This window comes from Trichoderma gamsii (assembly GCF_001481775.2).
Source record: "Trichoderma gamsii strain T6085 chromosome Unknown Scaffold_1.2, whole genome shotgun sequence".
NCBI classification, from domain to species: Eukaryota; Fungi; Ascomycota; class Sordariomycetes; order Hypocreales; family Hypocreaceae; genus Trichoderma; species Trichoderma gamsii.
The window spans coordinates 1,076,779-1,099,341 of NW_020171338.1; the positions used below are offsets into that span (position 1 = coordinate 1,076,779).

A 22,563-nucleotide genomic window follows, 5' to 3' on the forward strand; every position below is an offset into this window, starting at 1 on the left:
CTAGAATATTGGAGCTGGATGGAGCGTGGGATACAATGAATGGGCAACGATAAAAACAGACGCACAATCGCAGGCGGCAATTGGAAAATCAAGACGCTGAGCAGCCAAGCGGCGGCGACAGAGGACGAGACGGCATGGGTAGGAGAGAACCCATGCATGCAGATTGCAAATGCACCGCGTCGCGATCGCGTCTCGAGTCGCTAAAGTGCTGCGAATTGGCGTATCTCGCGTTAAGTGGGTGTGCGGTAGGTGGATACACTGGCTATCAGCACTGTATCGGCGCTCCAACGGCGCTCTAACACTGGCCCGCATTGAGTAAGTAGCGTCTATTGATGTTCCTTGACCCAGGTAAGAACCCGATTTGTCCTCTTCTTCAGTCATCAATTTTCCAGAAATAGTCGTAAAATGATCAATATCTATCTCTCTGAAGCATAATGCGAATGCACCATCTGGCGTCTTCTATGCACATTGCTGTATACAACTGAGCTGTCAATATTTAGTCTCCGCATAAATCTGGGTCTCCAAACTGCCGCTTCTCCATAATTCTCCGCGTCTTCGTCTCATGTAGCTGCCGCTTCAACTTAGCAGCCCATCTTATTCAGGGTCCATCTCACAAAGTTGCCAACAAACAACATGCACAAAAACAAATAATAGTGCAATCCAGTGTCGTGAGCACCTTTTACTAGTTGTCTGGATCGCTTGACATCTCGCGTCGCTCTTGGTACGCTGAGGCTGTCGTACGCCTTGACGGCGTCTTCCAGGCTGTTATGATTGCAAATCTGGTCTGCCAAATCCCATTCGTCCACTAATGCCAGGTTGCCACCAATGCCTGCAAATGCGCTGAGGGCATGTTTGCTATTGCCGAGAAAGGCAGCTGGGCACTTTGAATATGCTGTCATGAGCAAATGGCAGCTTGTCTCGTGAATTCAAGAGCAAAGCTGTCTCGGGATCGGTTCGCTTGACTATGCTTCGAAAGGGCTTGGCGATGTGTGATCCAAGATCAAGGCCCTGCTCTATGACTGCTTGCAGCTGTTCTGGCGAGCTGCGATCTAGATTGCACACCTGATCTTCCTTCCGACGCACGACCCACTGATCGCCAAGATCGAATCTATCATGAAGGACTTGGCGAATATCTTTTCGCGCAATTCGAACGCTTGTTGATGGGATGCCTCCGCCTGGTTTCCTACGGAAAGCAACTTGCTCATTTCAGCTTGAAATCCATATCTTGAAAGCACCAGCTCCGTCAAGCCCATATATGGAATGTTCCAGCGCGTGATCAAGTAACCCGAAGTTCTTCAATACAACAAGGCCGCCTGAATTGTCGAATTCCGTCAGAGACAAAGTATAAGCCTCCCTCCGAACATCGATCTCAGGTGCATCGTGTTCGTAGATGATGATTGTTGGCGGGTTGAGCTTCGGGTTCCAGAGCTTTTGGAGGCTAACAACAGATACAGAGCCTGCATGACCTGCCCCAGCAATTACTATAGTCTTGTTTTCAAAGAAGTGGCTTGAATGGCCTTTGTTTTCTTCATCTGCCATTTTACCACCTCCGTAACGTTTCTGAGAAATGCTCTAGAGGAAAAAAGTGAAGTAAAAACACGGAAAGATGTAAGAGTTGCGCACCACCTTTTAATTCACCTAGTATACGACACCGAGTGATATGGCGCGCAGCCCAGTTAATTACTTGTGGCGCATGACATCCTTGCGCTTTTTTGACTTACTCAGACCAGGCAACTAACTCAGACAACTGTACAAATGATCAAGAGACTAGGATGTGAACATCTAGACCGCATTAGATTCAGTCTCCCTACCTAAATCTTTCATTGTGCAGCGTGAACGAGGCTGTGGTGGGCCCTTTTTCTCTTTCCCTGCATATAGTCGGCTCAGCTCGGCCAATATTGGAAGAAAATAACGGAAAACGGAATAGCCGAAAGAGATATTAGTCGAGAAGACCTTGACCAGGCTCAAAATCCTAGGGAAGCCCAAGTGTAAAGTCGACCATCTCTCCCAGTTTCAATTCAACTCTTATCATCCTCATCAGCCTCTTCCACAGCAATTACCACCACACTTCCATATTCACCATTAACCTGTTGAAACATCAACATTATCACCATCCTCAAAATGCAGTTCTCCGTCGTTGCTCTCTTCGCTACCGGCGCACTCGCCGCTGTCTGCCCTACTGGTATCTTTTCCAACCCTCTCTGCTGTTCTATCGACGTTCTCGGCGTTGTTGGTCTCGACTGCAGTTTTCGTATGTATTTGGAAATATTCAAATACGCATCTTTTGTTTACTGATTTAAATAGCCAACAACGGCATCCTTGATGGCCCGTCCTTCCAAGCCGCCTGTGATAGTGAGGGCAAACAGCCGCTTTGTTGCGTTGCTCCCGCTGTAAGTACCCCAAGACCAATTTCCATAACTACAAGGGATATATATGCTGATGGTTTCGTGTGTGGACGCAGGCCGAAGAGGGTATCCTTTGCCAGAAGCCCGTTGAAACCATTTAAGACAAGCTGGTATGAGTGCACTTTTCTTGGAGGCAGCGTGGAGTTCACCATTGGCAGACGCCTTGTTCTAAGACAGCTTCCTTACCTGCATAACACTAGGAAACGTCACGGACACATTTTGACAGCGCAGCACTCAACGTATTTAGTCATCTTTAGTGCTTTGAAAAACGTTTTTTTATCGAGTTTGTGGGCTTTATAGATAATTGAGATCATATGAGAGTACAGCTTTAGAGAAGATAGATTTCTTGTTACTTAGGTATCTAGATAAGAGTCTCACAACGCTACTTCAGTGTCCAAAAACGAGATGTGTCTTGACTTTTTGCTTGTTGCGACGTAAATATTTGGGGTAAAAAAAAATATTTGGTACAGCGAGTCCAGGCATAAAGCACACGCTTAGTATTTGGCATAACTGGCCTTGCACACGAATAAGATCAAGGGAATGAGTGTATCAAGCATCCTTGTTATAAAAGTCAAGGAGAGCGCAGTGGCTGTATGTAATTTACACCCGCCCTCTCACCACCTAAGGCCCAAATTAACACACATACCCCACCATTACACAGGGCCGATTGCCCCTCCAACTTTTTGTGCTAGCATCCATTTGTGATGACCTGAGATTCTGAAATTTCTTCTAACTATTCGTCCTACAAGCTTTGAACTCCATATCAATATAGAATTACCCAGCCTGGATGCCATACGTTTACCTCAGACAAGAAAATAAGCAATCATGAGTGAGCTCGCTTCCGCGCCCGTGCTGTCCACTCCAGACGACCACATCCTCGAAATCCCGGCGCAAACCGAGACCAAATCAACGCTCTCTCCCGATGCGCTCAGAACGACCTACGAGATTCCGCGCACTGCGGCAGAGATTCTCCAAGGCGGATGGAAAAGAGTCGCCCTGCAGTTTCCAGACCACATGCTAGTCGACGCACCGAGGGTGGTCGAGGAGCTAAAACAGGAGCTCGCAAGCACAGGCACGCAAGCGGGAGCCAAGGATTGGAGAATATGCATCTTAGCAGACACGAGCTACAGCGCCTGCTGCGTCGACGAGATTGCGGCCGAGCATGCGAATTCGGATGTCGTGGTCCACTACGGAAGAACATGTCTGAGCCCAACGAGTCGATTGCCTGTCATTTACGTATACACATCACATGAACTGGACCACGATGCAGTGGTTGCGCAGTTCACGAAAGAATTCGCGGATCAAGATACAAAGGCTGTGATCATGGCAGACTTGGTATATCAGGACCACGTGGAATCGATAACAAAGGCCCTCAGAGACTTGGGCTACAGCAACGTAATAGCGACAGAAGTTGTCAGAGACCCTGCCGGAATAATACCAAACAGAAGAATAGCTGGCGTCTCAATAGACGAAGAGCTGCTAAAGTCGCATTCACTATTCCACATTTCAGATCCGCCTGCTTCGCTACTCCTCGCCCTCCAATCTCGATTCGCTTCTCTACACGTCCTCTCCGTACCTTCGCCGACTTCTCCCACCCTCGACAATCCAACTTTCCGAACAGCAGGTCTTTTGCGCCGTCGCTTCGCTCGTGTGCTCACCCTCGCCTCGGCCGGCGTCGTCGGCATCCTGGTTAACACGCTATCCGTGTCCAACTACCTCTCATCAATCGAACTTTTACGAAAGAAAATCGCCGCCGCTGGCAAGAAGAGCTATACCGTTGTCGTGGGCAAGCTGAATCCCGCCAAGCTGGCCAACTTTGCTGAGATTGAGGGCTGGGTTGTCGTGGGATGCTGGGAAAGCGGTCTAATCGAAGACGATGTTGGCTACTGGCGACCAGTTATCACGCCCTTTGAGATGGAAGTTGCTCTGATGAGCGAAGAGGAGAGAATATGGGGTGAAGAATGGTGGGGAGGCATTGAGAAGCTGACACTAGAGGATAGCAGTGCAAAGAAAAAGGAGGAAATAAAGGAAGAGAAGAATGAAGCGGATGAGACGACAGAAGAAGGTGTTGAAGACGGCGTGGATGGAGAGGAATCGCTACCTCCAGTCTTCGACTTGAGAACGGGAAAACTCGTCAGCCACAGCAGGCCAATGCAGCTCACCACCGGCAGTTTGAATAACAAGGCGCAAACGACGAACGGTAGCAGCGAACAGCGGTCATCAGATGCCGTCATCAAGAGGACGGTGGGTGAAGTGGCAAGCATCAACGGCGTAGCCAGCCCTGGAGCGGAATATCTTAGAACACAGAGGACGTGGCAAGGGCTGGGCAGTGACTTTGACAATGAAGCCAGCACAGTAATAGAGGAGGGACGGAGTGGGATTGCGAGGGGTTACCACGTCGGCGAAGAGTCAGAAAACCACTGATGTGGTTGTAAAATATCAAGACACTACATAAATGACGATTACATGGAAAAAACATTGCTGGAATAAAGCAATCAATTAGCAATCTGAGGCATCGACCATTCATTCATAGCATAGACATGCTGTTAGATATCATCATGGGCTTCCCTCAGCCAGCCCTCATAATATGTACAAATCATAGACAAAGAATAGAGTATATATCGCCAACGGAGCTCGCGCAAAAATCATCAATCAAGCTGCTCAGTATATACCCCGTACAGAAGAAGAGTATTATCCAGGCAGTTATGCCGCCGTTTCCAAGTCATAAATCATCAGCGCTGCGCCTGGCTGATTCTTTTACCCATTGCGATCGCTCATAAAAGAAGAAGGAAAAAAATCATTTAGTCCGCCAGTCATCGAATCGTCCAGCCGTCGTTCATATAAATCGCTTGTTTACCGCGTTCTCTCTAAGTTCCAGAAGAAAATAGGAAGCAGAATTCCCCTCCCTTCCCCCCCCCTCCCTGGTCTATACGTATACTCGGCGCGAAGAGTGGTAGCTGCGCCCCGAGCCAGAACGGCTTCGATGACGATGGCTGTGATGCGAGCTGCGATGGCGCACGACGCGCTCCTCGACAATGACGCTGTCTCCGTGCATCCAGGCCGCAAGTGCCGTGACGGCAAAGAAGACGGTGTTCATAATGGCAAACGCCCACGAGGCCTTGAGCATGGCGCACGGCTTGCGGATGGGCCACGAGTAGCCCGGGATGCCCACGTTGTGGATGTGGTTGTACCAGATGCTGTCGACGGACGGGTCCTGGCAGTCGGCGTACTGGATCTTGCGCAGGTAGACGATGCCGGCGATGAGGCCGCCGAGGAAGCAGAGGTCGACGAACGAGATGAACATGCCGTTGTGGGAGGATCGCGAGTAGTAGAGCAGCGTGAGGAGGGCCCAGGCGAGGGCGAGGACGGTGACGATGAAGAGGACTAGGACGTCGTCGGGGGTTAGGATGTTTGCGTCGTTGAATTTCTTGACAAACCAGCTGAGCATGCCGACTGGAGGTATCTGGGAGGAATGAGTATTGAGACACAAACGTCGTGAGAGGAGGGAGTATCATTCTTACCAGAGTGATAATCTGCGTGATGCGAGTGCATATGAAGATGAGTCCGAAAAGCATCTTGGGCGATGGGGGTCGCAAGATGCGACAGGCGACGATGCGACGATATGAAACCTCGGGCGCAAAGAATCCGGCAATGATAATATCAAGACGTTACAGCTAGCAGTCAAGCTTTCAGAAGAATCACGATATATCGTGCCTTTGAATCACTGGCAATGACGTGCCACAAAGAGAGAGAGTGGACGAAGGGAAAAAGGGTAAGAAACGCGAAAACGTGGGCGATATGCGCCTCAACTCCGCTTTATTATATAGAAGCTACTAATGTTTCAATCCTATCAAGATGAGCTGCAGATGAAGGGGGGGCCAATGGCGAGTGTGTGCGTAAGGCGCCCCAGGGATTGTTCAGCTAGAAAAAATATCGCGGTGGTTGGGAGACAGAGAGAGCTAAACATTATACGGGAAGCCAAAGCTTCTAGATTTGCTTATTGGAGGTCAACAAAGGACTTTGGGGACCTTTGCGCGCTTTCCTTTTAGCCGGATTGGACTACTAGCAAGACAAAGAAAATGGTAAAATATTGCTTTTTACTTGGCGATAAGGAGCTAGAGCCAAGGAATGGTTAAAAGCTAGTTTCAAGAGATGGTTGCACACGGATGACTGAAGCTCTTTGTTGCCTTGTACCTTACATACAGCTTGACAGACAGCTAGCTCACTGACAACAAAAAGCGCAACACACACACATAAAGAGAGAGAGAGAGAAAAACCCAGGCAACGGAGTGGAGACCCCCCCAAAAAAACAGGGGTGCATTCAACTTTCTTGGCAAAAAATAAGTGGCTGGGCCCTGTTTTTGTCTTCTTTGAGAGGCTGATGGCTTGCCGGGGGTCATTTGCCTGTGGCTTATAAAACGTGGTTTGACTGGATGGCTAAGAAATCAAGACAAGTCAGCCACCAGCCACTGAAATATGATGGTGGAGGCTAAATTGATGAAAAGCTGTCACGAGAAGCTCTTCCATTTCTAATTACTAACGACTGCTTGCTTGGGAATGATCAAGAAAACCCTGCCATCGAATGGCTTCAATCGGCCATGGACACGCACGAGGCTAATGCGGCAGCGATCATGCAAAACAAGCACACCGCTCTCTGCAGTAGAATGAGAGCTCTTCCAGTCCCAACTGTTTAAAGTGCTGTTGGACCAGCAGCCTCTGCCACGTGTTTCGCCGTCAATGCTCGCCATCTCACAAATGCTTGTCAAGCTGCTCGCCAAGTAATCGCTTTTTTACGTGTTTCTTGTCCACGTATATTTGCCCCTCTGTGAATGAAAGATTCCTTCCCGTCACCGCTCCGCTTTAGGTGGGGTCGGCACGCAAACCGGCGCGGCGGCGGCATCAGCACAGACCCGAGCAACAATCGGCTGATGATGCCATGCAAGATTCTGCCGGCAGAGCAGAGATAGCAGTTCCAGTCAAAGAATAAACAACTAAAATATCGTTAATAAATGAATCCTTACTAAGGTGCTTGGTATCAGCAGCACTCCTTTTCACGTTCATCAAGGCACGCAACAAGTAATTATCTGGTACTTCATTAATTCATACTGTATTTCATACTTTAGCTCATACTTGAATTCATACTGTCGCCGTTTTGACATGCCCCCTTCGCCAAATTCCTCCGCATAAAGAAATGCCAACATAAACCTTTCAAGAAATAACTATTCAAGAAATCAGGAATCAAGGTAGTATTAGGGTATCATAACCAAAAAAATCAGCCTGGGTCTTGCAAACCCACATCGACACAACATCCGTCGCATCACATCGCATTGCACCACATCTCATTGCATCGTTTCGCTTGTCGCATCGTTGTCGCATATAGATCAGCACCCACTTGCTATTTAAACGGTGGAGGGGGTGGTCTTGTCAGCCCGCGCATGACCCCTCAAGGTAGTCAAGCCCTCAAGAACGGTGAGCGCCAGGAAACCAGCCCACAAGAAGAATGCAAAGGCAACACCAGCTTCATTGGTCTGGCACCAGCCGTTTCCGTGACATGCTGGCGCGCCAACGAAACAAGCAAACGCAATGGCGCCTGCAAACCAGAAAATCGTCGTAAGGACCAGCAGGCCAAAGGCGACAAGGGCGTGGTAGAGGCGAGCAAGGTAGATGGGTGTAATGGCCAAATAGATGAGAACGAACAAGCTCCAGATTGAGGAGAACAGCAGGAATGCATATGTGGCCGGCGAATCAGAGAACCAGTTGTCTGTCTTATTAACAACTGTGAAGAAGACATGTTAGCTGCGAATATAAAAGATTAAGACTGTAAAGATGCAGTTGCATGATGAGACTTACGGTATCCTGTAATGCCTAGCTCAATGATGACGAGAACGGCAAGGACGGCGTGGATAATGGTGATCATTCCGAGAGCCATGATGGGCGGTGTTGACGGCAAGCTGCCCTTTTTTTCTGATTGTAATTGAAATAACTGTCTTCTCTTCGATGAAACAAAGCGCCTGATATCGCACAAGGACTCTACAGCTCTCGAAAAAAACCGACAGAGGCCTGGAGGCGGGAGGAGACACGGGTTTTTATCAGCGGCCGAGCTACCTGGAGCGTCTCAGCGAAAGCGGGTGGCGTCGAATTAGGTGTTTAAAGCTGCGGAGCTGGCTGGCTCTAAGGGTGCGTCGACTAAAGATGGCGTGTGATGGCTGTCCAGTCACCGAAGAGCACTTGGCCAAGGGGGGCTCGAATTCGGGCTAGTTGGGCTGCGATGCGATGCGCTGACTTTGGTGAAGACTGCTGCTCTGGTTGTTGTTGGGGATGGATGGCGATGCTACGCTACAGCTGATGGAGCTCTCTGTTAGGCGATAAAGATGCAGTTGCGGAGAGGTACGATGCGAAGAGACACGATGCGAAGAGAGAGATGGGCGACAAGAAGAAGAACAGAAGAGACAGCGACAAGAGAGGACTTTAATAGTACAGATCAAGGCTCTCTTTGATTCTGTCTCGCACCTTGAACAGCGGCCATCCAACCATTCCTTGGCCTGGCAAGAGCTACTGCCAGCGGCGTGATGTCATTCGGTGTGGCTTGTCGCTACGTCACCAACCGCTAAGGGACCTCGCAAGAACTCGCAGCACAAAGGAATCTAAGCGCCAGCGGCCTGTTTCACGATCATCGCACGCCAGGTATCGACCATGTACCCGCCAGGACTGATCCCCGTCTCAGCCCCAGCAGCTAATCGCAGCCGAAAAGTGGCAGATGATCAGACAGTACCGATGGCTCTCCGCACGATGATGCACCCATTACCACCTCGCCTCGCCAGTTGCAGAAAAATTTGCTAATTTGCTAATGCCCTGCTAATTGCTCGTCTCGTGGAGTCCTGAGGCGAGGGCAGCATCCACTGCGAAAAGAAGGCCTAGCGATTAGGTAGTCTACGCGCAAGCCCTTGATTGGCCGGGGGCTGAGCGATTCCGTCTTCTTCTACAGCGCCATGTGCCTACGCACCTATGACGGCGTGCAGTGGCTTGGTCTAGCCGCCTTCTTGTGGAATTCGTCAACCATGTAAGCAGGAAGAAAAGAATACACGTACAGCCAAAATGTAAACATCGGTGGATGCTTCATGTAGATGGAATCACGGTGTATGCTATTTTCAGATCACCGAGGTTCTCTGGCGCTTTACACGTTTTGTTGGTTACGCTTCAGTGCACGAAGTCGTACTAGTATTCTTATTCTGGGCTGTAAGAAGCCTTGGGTACACAAGTTCCATTGGCTGGTCTGGCATCAGGCTTGATACCCAAGTTGCGACCACGCAGGGGTTGTAGCCATAGGGCGCGCGTATTCGGACCCGTTGGTGTCTCATAGGCCAAACTTGATGGACTGCGACGCAAGCCGCACTATGCGGGATGCTAAGCTGCCGTGAGAGGAGCCAGATGCCGGTCTAAAGCTGTGACATGATGATGGTGTGCTGTAACACCTAATCGAGCTTCGATATCACCACACCGTTCGGCTCTAAGCTGCGTAATAAACTCTTGTCTGCCAACAGGAGCTTCACTGCATCTACGAAGGAATATTCTTTTCTGAGATGATGGAGCAAGTCCCAAAAGATGAACAGCTACATAGTACTTTTGGTAGAGCAAATGCAGGTACCTAAGGTAGTAGCGAGATTTCAGCAACCAACGTTCAAAATCGCCAACAAAAAGGGAGATGGTATGGCCGTAACATTCAGAGAGGACGACGAAACAACTTCTTGCTCCCTATTCTTTCATTACCTTTTTCTTTCTTTTTTGCTGAACAAATGTTTCTTTTTTCGATTTTAATTGATCGCTTGCCTAAAAAATTGGCTTAAAACTGGTTCTCATGAAGACGGTGGCCTGCATCTGCTAAACTTAACACTGGCAGTACATGACCAATTTTAGCTGCCATCGCTCTGCATTCCACGACGAGTTAGTCTTGCCTCCTTCACACCCACGCAAAGAAAAAAAAAAAAGCATCACTTGTCTTTCAATCAAGGACGGAAGGCTTCCACAGCCAAAAAAATAAGAATGAAGCTCGATCCAGCCAGGGCTCGAACCTGGAACCTCTGCCACCGGAAAGCAACGCGCTGCCATTGCGCCACTAGACCAACTGCATGACATTGTCGCGAGCCAAAGTGACTCTTCAGGACGCACCTGTCGATGGGAAGCCATGCGGTGAAGGATGCAGCAGGATGAAATCGGCCATGGCACTTGGATTCAGAGCTTTCGATTTAATTGTTCCCTGATGAGAAGGGTCTTACAAACTGTCAGTCTTTTATAGAATTTTCTTTGGCCCCGGGTTGTACGTATGAAGCCAACTCATAAGCGTCTCAACCATGCGGACTTCATGGCGGAGGTGGAAACTCCATGTGTGGATTGATCACCTATAGCATATAGTCTACTTACTGTTCATCTCAAGTAGGAAAGAGTCATATTCGCCGATTTATAAGCCAGGTTGTTGTAGTCGCATCAAATCGACTTGCCAACTACGTACAATTGAACAAAATTATTGTCGGACAATCAGCATAGCTCAGCATAGCTCAGCATAGCTCAGCATCCTGGCCCACGTTGCTCTCATAAGCAATTGCGGGCTTGGCTACGGCGGCCGACCGCGGCCGCCTACTAATCATGGCCATATCCGCCAATCTCCTCAAAGTCCGATATACATCGCAATAATACTCCGTACGGGGTACAGAGCGCTCAATCGTAGTCAACTCCTAATCGAACACTTTGTACTCTGTGCACTTGTCCTTTCTGTGTGATTCGACTGTTCAGCCTTTGATCTGCAGCTATGGCTTCCACTTTTCCACCTTTGAATGTCGAAAGACCCACATCGCGAGCAGACAATGTCTGTTTGTCCTGCCGCCGGAAGAAGAAGAAATGCGACAAGGCGCTGCCCAAGTGCCTCCAATGCCAGAAGTGAGTAGCTCGAGCTTAGAATCGCACCTGATTCTAGCCTCCTGGTGTGGTATTAGATCCATGCTCATCGCTTTAGGTTGCATATACAATGCATATACGAGGAAGATGCCGATACTATGCCCATGTTAGAAGAGTTCCGACAGCTGAGGAAAAGACTAAAGACGTTTGAGGGATTGCTCATCCCTGGAACGTCCAAGATTTCTAATTTGACTCCGCTAGATGCTAGCATATCGTCTACTGAGAGAACGAGCCGGCTGGGCTCAACTGACGACTGTGCTGACTTCGTTTCGCGTCTCGAGGCAGTGGCCACAACACTGGACGTGGGTGATGAAGTCTACCAACTTCTTCAGTCGCACCCAGGAGAGATATATGGGGCATCTCATTGTTACTTTGACAACATCCACAAATGGATGCCCATCATGTCACGGAAGCTATTCTATCGCAGGTTGACAGAATTCAGCAAAACCAAGCGTCCGGATTTTGCGATTTTACTGCTGTGTATTCTCCTATCAATCCACTATCCTACAAGTAGTACAGCACAGGAACCGTTATACAGAGCAGTGCGCTCTATCTACTGGTACTTGAATGCAACTGTGGATGCGTCTCTGGAGATGATCCAGGCAGGGATCCTGCTTTCGTGCTACGAGTATGGCTTCGGCATGCACAAGGAATGCTATAAGACCATTGGCCTATGCGTGCGGATGGGTCATTGGATGGACCTACACAATGAAGAGCCCCCGTCTGAAATTCCTCAAAGCAGCGACGAATGGACCGAGGCAGCCGAGAAATGCAACATATGGTGGGCACTGATCATACGCGATAGGTTTGGACATCATCTTAAGCACATCAATTGGCCGCATACTTACATGAGCCAGGTCGACTCTACTACCCGAGGCCACATTGACTAAGCCTTTTGCGCACTACCAACAATCAATGCCGAAGCACCTTCCCTTTGAAGCCGTCGATCTCGATGCTTCATTCACGGGAGTTGGCGAGGATGGTGTTGCTCGTGACAAAAGAGCCCTTGGTGGATTTGGCTACCAAGCAGAAGCGTGGCGCCTTTTTGACCGGACAATTTCTTATCGTCAACGCCTGGCAACAGCTTCAGAGTCAGATTTCTTGGGTGATGACAAGTTTAAACTGGACGCTGAGCTCCAAGACCTCATGCGAACTCTTGTCGACCTCAACAAGGGTGCCAAATGTGGCTTCTGCGAACCTTCTGCCGTAGTGCTCGTGTAAGTCGCCGTCTCGATACCCTCAATAACGTTGTGAACAATACTAACAAGAGAAAATCTAATGGCTATAGATCCCTCCTCCTACTTCACACCCGGCATCCGTACGTCACGGCAGAAGCTTTGAGCAAAGGCGAAGTGGGACGATTCCCAACCCATTGCACCGTAGCATCATCCTTGGCTGTCCAGACTATAGTCCGTATGATTGTCGACATATCGCGGACAATAAATAACCACTACTTTGACGTCAATGTGCTGTCCTTTCCTCCATCGTATAGCCATGTCGTCTATCGTGCTACTTTGGAGCTGATATCTTTCCATGGTGACATGGATAACACGGAGTGGGCCACAGCATTAGAAACGCTACGCGAGGCCACCTGGAACTACGGCAGGAGATGGCAGGCTGCAGGTATGTAATACTAAATCCCCTGTTATAGTGGTATCGAATGCAGTCTGGCTAATATTATGCTCCTTCATGTAGCGAAGAACCTCCAATCAGTTGACAGTATCCTCACAAGTATGCTGTCTGCACCATCCACCTTCAACTCGTTTCAGCCTATGCAAAATGACCCGTGTTTGGTCGCTTTACTCACTAACAGCTGATCTATGACGAGATACAAAGAGGAAATAGACACATGTAATTTCAATAAACATGGATATAAAGGGAGCAAGTAAATAGAACATCTCGTCTATAGTAGTTCAGAGCCGAAGTTGATAATTCTTACATGAGCCTTTAAGGGTATAAAACCTCCTTGCACTTCATAGTAATGCAGACCCTTGAATGGATATCGATACCAGATTAGCCTTGAGACAGCTTTATACAGGCATCATTTGTCATTTGTCGGCAACGCCCCCACCCGCTACTTAATCGACTGGGGCCCCCGTAGTAACCCGCGCGGCCGCCCTCGGCCGCGATGGCAGCTGAGCGGAGAGTGGATCAGGACCCTTTGCTCTTCTTGTAGACACGACAAGACAGACAATTTGAAAACTATTTTGTAATGCCGCAACATCAATATCTATTCAAATTAGACCATGGACGCCTGCGGACTTCTTAAAAAATGGAGAACGAGACGGGTGTATATAAAGGCGAGTATCGTCCTCCTGTCCGGACGAAAAACATCTGCATCAACAACGCCCACAGCCCTATACTAGAAGCAACACATCAACCTCTTCTTTTCAATTTAATCTTCAGACCCTTTTCTCACTGCCAAAATGGTCACCGTCGCAATCGCCGGAGGCAACTCTACCATCGCCTCAAACATCATCAACGCCATCCTAGCATCCAAGAAGCATCAACTCGTCGTTCTTTCTCGCTCCCCACAGCCTGACCTTGAGGAAAAAGGCGCAATCGTCAGAGTCGTAGACTATGAATCCCACGAGCAGCTCGCAAAAGCCCTAGAGGGCGTTCACACTGTCCTGAGCTGCATCTGGTCTTATGGTCCGACCATTGCCACTTCGCAGCTTGCCCTGCTAGAAGCAGCCAAGGAAGCCAAAGTGAAGCGGTTTGCCCCATCAGAGTGGGCAGTCCCCGCATACGACAAAGTCTCCTACTACAAAGTCAAAGAGAGCGTCTGGGAAGCAGTCAAGAAGTCCGGGCTGGAGTACACGCGCTTCATCAACGGTCTTTGGCTGAATATCTGGGCTGCAGATGCTCCGCGAGAAGAGGCCATTGGACGCTCAGGCTACTTAGGACCGCCAATTATCATTGATATCAAGGCGGGTAACGCCTCGATTCCTGGAGATGGTTCCCGCCAGGTGGCCTTTACAGACATGAGAGACATTGGCAAGTACGTCACCGCGGCTCTCGACTTTGAGAAATGGGACGAGGACAGCTCCATTGTGGGGGAAAAGCTTTCGGTAAATGAATTCGTGGACAAGGTTGAGCGGATCACCGGCAAGTCTCTGAACAAGACTTACTTGACTCTGGAGCAGCTCAATGGCTTGATTGCGGAGAATAAAGAACCCACGATGACGATGATTTATGAGTTCTTGAGGCTTATTGAAGAGGGAGATCTTGACCTTACAGCAACCATTAACCAGAAAGCTCCAGAGGTGAAGCCGATTACGCTTGATGCGTTTTTGACTAGACACTGGGGTACTGCGTAGTTTGGCGAAACAGTTTCAAGTGCATTTTGTGTCTGTCGCAGAGATTATATATAAGCCTAAGTAGCTCAAATATTGCATGAAGATTGCGTTTTTTCCATAAATCTCTGGACTTGTTTTCCTTTGTGAAAACTCATCTCTTACTTTTTTTTTGTCTTTATTTCTTATTTCATCATTCACTGCAAAGGCTTTTAAATAGTCTCCAAATAATTCTTTCCTAATATATTTATATACCCAATTACCTAACATTTAAATCTCCCTAGATACAAGCGCGGTTTATACAAACAAATTCACAGCTATATACACCAGGCTTTCAAGAACGATAGAATATCCAAAACTTTGTGTCTCGTACAATTACACAACCAAGCAAGCCTTCCACAGAGTCGTGGAAGCAGAGAAGATCTTGGTCAAGTTGGGCTGGTCAGTGTCTCCTCCGAATCCACCAAAAGCATCGAGCTCAACACCGGCGTCAATCTCGACAGAGACTTCGGCAGTGCTGTTTCCGCAAGCAGTCTCGCCAGCAGTGCTAGCAGCTCCGGCAAAGTTGGCAGTCAGCTGAGGCGCCTTGAGGGCAATGCCTCCGACGAGACCCTCGTCGAAGAAGGTGGCGGCAAGTTGCAGAGTGGCGGTTGGGACGATGCTGGCGGCGATGGAGACCTGGCCGCTGAGTCCGAGGCCCTTGGCCTGGATGACGGGGCTGATGTTGACGCCCTGGCCGAGAGTGAAGCCAGAGCCGTCGGGCAGGGTCGCCTCGACGCCGACGGTAGCGGTAGCAGATGCGGTGAAGCTGGAGATGGAGGCCTCGGCGACGAGCTGCAGCTGAGGGCCGATGGTGACGACGTCGGCGATGGTGAAGCCGGCCAGGGCGGTGCTGAAAATGGGGATGTTGGTGGACAGCGGCGAAGTGAGGCCACCGCTGGCAGTGAGGCTGACCTCGAAGGTGGCGCCGAGGCTGTTGGACGTCGTGACCGAGGCCTCGAAGCCGTCGGACAGCGAGAGCGTGATGTCGGCGTTTAGCGTGCCCTGCGTGTTGCACGTCGAGCACGAGATGCCGAGGTTGACGCCGTCGATGGTGGTGCTGTAGATGGGGCCGGAGAAGTCGTGGCTCACGTCAATGGCCACATCCTTGCTAACGGAGCGAGTGCTGGTGCCCGTGGCCGGAGTGCCGCTGATTCGGATGCTGGCGTCCTGGGCGAAGCTCTTCCACGCGGCCTTGGTGGCAGCCAGCGTGGCCGTGTTGGCCGTGGCGTCGTAGGTGACGGACTCGACGGAGAAGGGCTGTCGGCCGCTGTCGCCGGCGCAAGTATCACCTTCGGCGATGTAGATGATGGTGTTGGCGGGCGCCTGGTTGACCCAGGCCCAGGCAGTCTGGGCAGCCTTCAGGGAGGTGGCGCTGTCGAACTTGACGGTGACGTCTTGGGAGCTGCAGTCGACGGATTCCACGACGTTTTGGAAGCTGAGCGCGCTGAGGAGACGGACGCCCTGGTTGGCTGTGATGGTCAAGTTGGCATAGATGCCTGCAGTTTGAGTTAGATATACGCTCCGGACATTCTCCTATAACAAACAAGATGAGATGGAGTCACATACCTTGATCTTCATGAGTCCAGATGAAGTGGTCCTGGGTAGCAAGCTTCAAGTCCGATCCACCGTTACCGGCCGGAGACAAGACCAGGTTGGCCGGCGCTGCGGGCTCTCTCTTCAAGAGCACCGGGCTCGCAGACACATAGCTGAACAGAGCGACCAAAAGGCCGGCCGAAGCAGAGCTCTTAGCAAACATGATGATAATGGATGCTAGCGGAACTTCAAGTTTCTCACAACAGATTCAATTGCTTGAGAAGAAGGGGCAATCTCAAGAGTAGCTCCGGGCTTATAAGACTGTTGTGATGGGGAACAGACAAGTGATTGTTGCTGAAGATCAGGATCATAAGTGAGGCCATCATCGTTCTAATATAGCTCGGCCGAGAGAATCGAATTTCACGAGGAACAAGAAAAGCCGAGCAAAGACGCAGCATTCGGCTACGATCATCGCCGTCAAAGCGCAACAAGCCTCCATCCTGGCGTCGCTGTCTGTCAGCAAAGACCCCGACTGAAACACCACCTGCCTTTACGGAGCCATCCGAAACCCACAGGGCAGCTGGGCAGACACGTTTAGCACGGGGGGCCGCAGAACAGCCAGTCACGCCATTCCCCAAATCTTTCCAGAAAAAGAACAAGAGATGGGGGGTTTCAACGCGTAGCTTCATGTGCCTGATCCTTACCGCACTCAGACACGCGCAGAGCAGCACTTGCCTCGGCCATCGCCGAGAAGCTTGTGCAGCCATCACAGACGTTCTGGGTAATAATCGCTAGTGTTTCGCCAGTCTCTCTTTGTTTACCTGGCTACCTAAGCTTAAACGGTTAGGTTACAGATATCGAGGCCGATCCTTTTATTAGAAGGTGATTTTGGCTCTGTGGAGAAGCTGTTTGGGAAATTCGCTAAAACCGGCAAGCGGATGATCATGAAGTCCCCACCACTCGGTGAAGCACGCAAAAGAACTGCTGCATCCGCATATACGAACCCATACAGAAAATAGGGCTATTGGTGTAGATACGAGATACTAGCTCCGCAATGGTTCTTGATGGAAATGACGAGATTTGGCCTGGGAGGCCCAATGCGGGCGTTGCATTCGGTACTGACGGCAAACACCAACATGGGACAGACGCACTGCCGATGGCACTTACAGATTACGGACCCTGGTTAAATGGCCAGGGATATGTCACTATGCTCTAAAACAAAAGATGGTTCTCGACTTTAGAGTCGGCAGCGATGAATCACATGTGAAACCTGATACCGGTAGCCATTCCTCCCGCTGGGGCTCAGTTTTGGCCAAGACCTTTGGAACCTTTGGGAACTTTTCCCTCTTTTCCTCTCAATTTCTCCCTTTTGCCCAAAATGGCACAAGTCAAAGCCCCGGACGCCGGCCCCGAATATTTGCTCCACTCTGAAATGGGCAACCCCGGCTCGGAACGCGCAGCCCCGGACAAACCGGCAGAGTGTTGAACGAACAAGAGGGAAAAACATCGTTAAGCGAAAAAGAGAGACGCGTGTCATTGTTGTAGTGACTTTCTTCATTTTGCAATTGATATCGTGAGTGGATCCACCAAAGGTTCTCAATACTATGTCCGGCATCGGGATGAAGCTCCTCTTTATCCAAGATACTCAGCCTTAACGTACCGTACAGATATGAAAGTGCAAAAACCTCAGACAAATCTTATTATGATAAAGTTCGGAAGGCTAGAAAGCTCGTTGCAGTCTCTCTCTCTCAAAACGCATATTTGAAATAGGAAGCTACTCATTTTCTAATCACTGCCATGTGAGGCGCATTGCCCCAAAACGATAGACATGTCATTCACTCGCGTGCTGCAAAACAAGCAATCCATGTTATCTCATTCGTGGAAATTATATTCCACGCTTCAACCAGCTGCGAGTTAACTCAATTTCGCCGACGACAACTCGACAAGACATGGTATAAACTCTAGGAAGGTTAAAAATATAGAGAGAATTAGTCCTACAGCTCATGCATAAATCCTTGCCCTCGATGAACGATTCGATACGGCGTTATATCTCCGCTGCAAATCCAAAAGAGGCACTCGCTCACACGATGGATGCATTCGCGCAATATTCAAAGGGTTACCTCTGTCTCTCTTCTAGCCCCTCCTCATTTACCCATGCACGAGGGCGGAGCTTTATCGGGCGTCTCGGTCTCTTCCATGTAAGTTCCTAATTCGGAATGTCTCTAACAACGTGGATTTACCTGGGGCTCGCCTTGCTTCTCGAATTGGACTACAGCCTACAGGGCTCTGTCAAGCAAACCTAAATCGGCCATTCGTTCCTCTCTGGTCTCCATGTTGCAACTCTGTTTCTTACGCACTGTAAGGCGGCTGTACTGTATTGATTAGAAATGTCTGTATTGCACCATTGCAATCGTGCTCCCTATTTCGTTCGAGGCCTCATTTCAAGCAAATTGTGTGTTACAAGCACTTTAAAATTGGGGAATATCAGAGACCTGATAGATGTAATAGCCGAATGTTACGTCGCACGGAGCCGCTTGAATATCAGCTACTCTTAGTTTTGAAGTCCTAACATGACTGTATCTATCAACCTGCAGCCGTCCATGTAAGTGATTAATCTGCGCGCAATGAACCCAACTCCCTGCAGACATTTCTCTGTCTTTCATTTCCATAGGCCAAACTTTCTGTATTGATTTCAGATCATGCTTGTCGAGCGCCATTTCACTTCCCTTGCAATACTGAAGTCGGCAGTACTACGCTGTAATCAGTTGGCTACAAGCCCCAATTGAAGATGATATTTTTTCTAACCAATTTATAATCTAGGCATGCAAAAACAGAATGCGGAGCAACGACAGTTTTGATGTACTTTTTTCCCCCAAATTAATTACCTTCAGCCTTGAGGTCTTTCTCGACCTGGCTCTTAACAAGCTCCCGCACCTTCTCCCATGAGTTATCCACAAGTGTAACGCGCTTCTCTTTCGTCGAGAGAGCCTTGAACTCATCAGGAAGCACCTGCTCCTCAAAGTTGAAATTGGGCTCGTCTGCCAAGGCCTTGGTCACGACATCTGAGAATTTCGCAGGGTGGGCTGTTGAGAGCGAGATGTGGTGTGCGTTTGAGTCGGTTCGTGCAATAGATCTCTCTGCTGCCGTAACTCCGACAGCCGAGTGGGGGTCCAGGACGTAGTTGATCTTGTTGTAGCTGGACTTGATCGTCTCCACAGTCTGTGCATCACTTACACGCTCGCTTTCAAATGTGCGGCGTCCGTTGTCCATAATCTCGTCGTGTACAGGTCCGAATCCGCCTGTGGTCTTCAGGGACTTGTACCAGGCAGAGACCTCTTGACCAGCTTGCTTTCTGTTGAACTCCTCATCCATGCCAACAGTTGCAGCGAAATCTACGCGAAGAGTTAGCTTTTGGCGATAAAATCGGACCGAGTAAGGGAGCTTACCCCTGGCTAGAAACCACATTAATCTCTCAAAGTTACTGGAGACTAAGATGTCCATAGCTGGGCTCAACGTTTCCTTGCAGTTCTCGGCTTTTGAGCTGCTCTCGTCCTGAACAGGGCTCTTAACATATCGGCCAGTCTGCCAGAAGCGATGCAGGATATCGTTCCTACAGGGATCGCATTAATAAATGTTGATCTTAAAACAGCGTTCATACGAGTATCGCCATAGTTCAGGCGAATGACACGATAGTCCGTAAGAACAAGCAGTGGTATCTTCGGCTCGTCCACTTACTCATTTGTTGCCACTAATTACACACGAGTCAGCTATGGTTTTCAAACGTGAGGGGATTGGTGAAGAAAACATACCGACAAGTTTAGCCACGGGAAGACCCATCTGCTTTGCAAAGTATCCGGCGAGGATATTGCCAAAGTTTCCGGTGGGGGTCACAAATCTGACCTCATCTCCAACATTGAACGAGGATGATTGTCTAGCGAGTGAGAAGTATGCGTGGAAGTAATAGACAATTTGAGCGAGGATTCTCGAAAAGTTGATCGAGTTGACGGCGCCGAGCTGCAAAGCCTCGTTTGCGTCGGCATCGCCAAACATAGCTTTGACGATATCCTTTCATATTGTTAGCTTATGGCTCTACTTCTTTTCCTTCCCACCATGCTCTATACTCACTTGGCAGTCGTCAAATGTTCCTTCAATGGCAAGGTTGTGCACATTCGCATCTGTGCAAGTTGTCATCTGCAACTCCTGGATGGGGCTGATGCGGCCCTTGGGGTGCAGGATGAAGACGGAGACATCCTTCTTGCCCTTGAGACCGTAAATGGCAGCGGATCCGGTCTGGTAAGTGTTAGAACCATCGTCGTGCAAAATGGCGAAGGCGAGCTTACATCACCGCTTGTTGCGCCCACAACCGTCAAATGATGTCTGTCTACTAGCTAGTCAGCACATATGCACACAATCCAGCTCTACCAGGAACTGTCCATCTATCAGCCTACCTTTTCCTTCTTTGCCCTGGTTTTTTCGAACGAGGAAGTACTCAAAGAGATTGCCCAAAAATTGCAGTGCGCCTTAAAAATATCAGATCAATGATGTCACCCTATCCGCATTCGTGGAGCATACAGTCTTTGAAGGAGTAGCTTGGACCGTGGAACAGCTCAAGCAGATACAGATTGTTCTCTAGATGCACCAGCGGGGCGACATCTTTCGAGCGGAAGGTCGAGTAGCTTCGATCGATGATGGCTTTCAGGTCGTCTGCGGGGATCTCGGATCGCGAGATGTACAGGCTGAGGATCTCAAAGGCCAATTCGGGGTAGGAGAGGTCTTTCCACTCGCGCTGAAGTCTGTCTTAGCCATTGGTCCACGGTGAAGACTATTAAACAGAATCGCAGAATGCGATATCGAAAATTGTCTTGTTGCGCACATACCCATTTGTCTGCGGTTGGAATCTGATGCGGCAGAAAGAGACCCCCGTCGGCTGCGAGTCCCTTGAGGACAACAGTCTCGAATGACAACTTCGAGATGTTAGTACGTGGTGGCGATTATTGCCCGGCAGGGAAAGAAGAAAGGAACACCAACATCGTAATCGCCGCCTCTGGTAGACAGATAGACTTGCGACTCGGTATGAGTCTTGTTCTCTGCGCCGTTTGCCATTTTTTCGCAACTTTTACAGCGTTGATGATTGTCTGGAGATTGCAATCAATTGCCCCTCCGATCTGAGGTGGGAGGTTTTGAGAACAGCCCGGAGGATAAATCGGCCGGCCGAAACCGGATAGAGTTTGAACAGTCACTGGCCCAATAAAGCTTGCGCTATATTAAGCTTGCAGGCGCTATTTACAAGATTTACAGCGAAGAGTCGCAAAGCTTTTACTTTGGATTCCATCTCTCCTACACAAAACATCAACAGTAAGAATTTTGTCTACCGAGCATCTGTCGCAATTTGTTCCATCGAGCCAGCCTATTTCCAAGGCGATAATTCTGCACTTCAATTTTGCGCTAATTGATGTCTATAGAATAGCTATGTGACCGTTCGCCCTAACTAATGCCTAAAATACGGATAAAAAGGGCAAAAGTTCAATAAGCCGCTAACAAAACAAACTACAAAGGAAATTGTTGTTTTAACGTGCCACTTTCGTTATCCGCAAACTCTAAGCGCCTAATATTACTCATTTACATGGTTTCCCACTCTACCTCCACTTCTAGCAGTAACCCAGATTACAATGCACTGAAGTCAGCGCCAGCTTGACCAGCTAACGTTGACATCTTCTCAACTCGCGGTCAACTGAGGACTCATAATAGTTGCTGAAGCTAGAGAATTAAACCATTCGTGTAATAGGAAATATACAAGAAATCTCAAGCTATGATTGGCTGGCTCTTTCGGACTTAGCAAAGACAAAGAGATTATGAATTATAACAGTCTGTTCTAAGAAAAAGAAGCAAAGCAATTACAGAGTTGGCAACCATTACTAATATCATCATGTAAAGGAATTGGTATTTATAACTAGAAAAAGAACTATTGACTCATATACGAATCTTGTTGTTGTGTCACACTCAAATTTAGCAGTATCAGAATCCAACATTTAAATTCATTGCAAATTTCATATTAGCTAACTGTTACAACCTGGTTCACTGTTACAGATAGATCCCTTTATAAGCAGCTGGTTCCGTTACAGTAACTGCTACAATAGTGGTTATTGGCCTAATCTTTTGTCCTGTTGGCTTAACGGTATAACGGATCGTTACACTAACTATGTACATAAAAAAGAAGCAATTAAATAGGAAGAAAAAATCGATAACCAGCTAATTGAACTAGATTTCAAGATACCTGTCAAGATAGCTTATAGCTCGTTAGTGAATCAGGCCGCTGAAGAAGTCTTCCTATCAGCTTA

General features: G+C 48.9%; 9 protein-coding genes across 9 annotated transcripts; 4 read left to right on the plus strand and 5 right to left on the minus strand.

Annotated features, from left to right (window-relative positions):
* Positions 1-1,206: 1,206 nt before the first annotated feature.
* On the minus strand, positions 1,207-1,539 carry TGAM01_v200316 (hypothetical protein; the record flags this gene model as incomplete). The annotated part of the gene is made up of 1 exon (XM_024548535.1): positions 1,207-1,539. The coding sequence occupies one exon, from the start codon at positions 1,537-1,539 to the stop codon at positions 1,207-1,209; it is 333 nt and encodes a 110-aa protein (XP_024406750.1).
* Positions 1,540-2,121: 582 nt separating this feature from the next.
* Positions 2,122-2,506, plus strand: TGAM01_v200317 (hydrophobin; the record flags this gene model as incomplete). The annotated part of the gene is made up of 3 exons (XM_018803201.1): positions 2,122-2,251; positions 2,305-2,390; positions 2,462-2,506. 3 exons carry the CDS (start codon positions 2,122-2,124, stop codon positions 2,504-2,506), a joined length of 261 nt encoding a protein of 86 aa, XP_018663607.1.
* Positions 2,507-3,230: 724 nt separating this feature from the next.
* On the plus strand, positions 3,231-4,829 carry TGAM01_v200319 (diphthamide biosynthesis protein 2; the record flags this gene model as incomplete). The annotated part of the gene is made up of 1 exon (XM_018803200.1): positions 3,231-4,829. The coding sequence occupies one exon, from the start codon at positions 3,231-3,233 to the stop codon at positions 4,827-4,829; it is 1,599 nt and encodes a 532-aa protein (XP_018663606.1).
* Positions 4,830-5,331: 502 nt separating this feature from the next.
* On the minus strand, positions 5,332-5,980 carry TGAM01_v200318 (hypothetical protein; the record flags this gene model as incomplete). The annotated part of the gene is made up of 2 exons (XM_018803199.1): positions 5,332-5,868; positions 5,927-5,980. The coding sequence occupies 2 exons, from the start codon at positions 5,978-5,980 to the stop codon at positions 5,332-5,334; spliced, it is 591 nt and encodes a 196-aa protein (XP_018663605.1).
* Positions 5,981-7,804: 1,824 nt separating this feature from the next.
* TGAM01_v200320 (hypothetical protein) lies at positions 7,805-8,334 on the minus strand (the record flags this gene model as incomplete). Its single annotated transcript, XM_018803198.1, has 2 exons — positions 7,805-8,181; positions 8,256-8,334. The coding sequence occupies 2 exons, from the start codon at positions 8,332-8,334 to the stop codon at positions 7,805-7,807; spliced, it is 456 nt and encodes a 151-aa protein (XP_018663604.1).
* Positions 8,335-11,208: 2,874 nt separating this feature from the next.
* Positions 11,209-13,171, plus strand: TGAM01_v200321 (hypothetical protein; the record flags this gene model as incomplete). Its single annotated transcript, XM_018803197.1, has 5 exons — positions 11,209-11,336; positions 11,413-12,159; positions 12,212-12,571; positions 12,643-12,977; positions 13,050-13,171. The coding sequence occupies 5 exons, from the start codon at positions 11,209-11,211 to the stop codon at positions 13,169-13,171; spliced, it is 1,692 nt and encodes a 563-aa protein (XP_018663603.1).
* A 609-nt stretch (positions 13,172-13,780) lies between these two features.
* TGAM01_v200322 (hypothetical protein) lies at positions 13,781-14,674 on the plus strand (the record flags this gene model as incomplete). Its single annotated transcript, XM_018803196.1, has 1 exon — positions 13,781-14,674. The coding sequence occupies one exon, from the start codon at positions 13,781-13,783 to the stop codon at positions 14,672-14,674; it is 894 nt and encodes a 297-aa protein (XP_018663602.1).
* Positions 14,675-15,025: 351 nt separating this feature from the next.
* Positions 15,026-16,448, minus strand: TGAM01_v200323 (hypothetical protein; the record flags this gene model as incomplete). Its single annotated transcript, XM_018803195.1, has 2 exons — positions 15,026-16,188; positions 16,259-16,448. The coding sequence occupies 2 exons, from the start codon at positions 16,446-16,448 to the stop codon at positions 15,026-15,028; spliced, it is 1,353 nt and encodes a 450-aa protein (XP_018663601.1).
* Positions 16,449-19,102: 2,654 nt separating this feature from the next.
* Positions 19,103-21,328, minus strand: TGAM01_v200324 (threonine synthase; the record flags this gene model as incomplete). Its single annotated transcript, XM_018803194.1, has 10 exons — positions 19,103-19,617; positions 19,672-19,835; positions 19,961-19,973; positions 20,035-20,290; positions 20,351-20,515; positions 20,566-20,606; positions 20,674-20,745; positions 20,798-21,011; positions 21,103-21,189; positions 21,254-21,328. The coding sequence occupies 10 exons, from the start codon at positions 21,326-21,328 to the stop codon at positions 19,103-19,105; spliced, it is 1,602 nt and encodes a 533-aa protein (XP_018663600.1).
* Between the last annotated feature and the right edge of the window lie 1,235 nt (positions 21,329-22,563).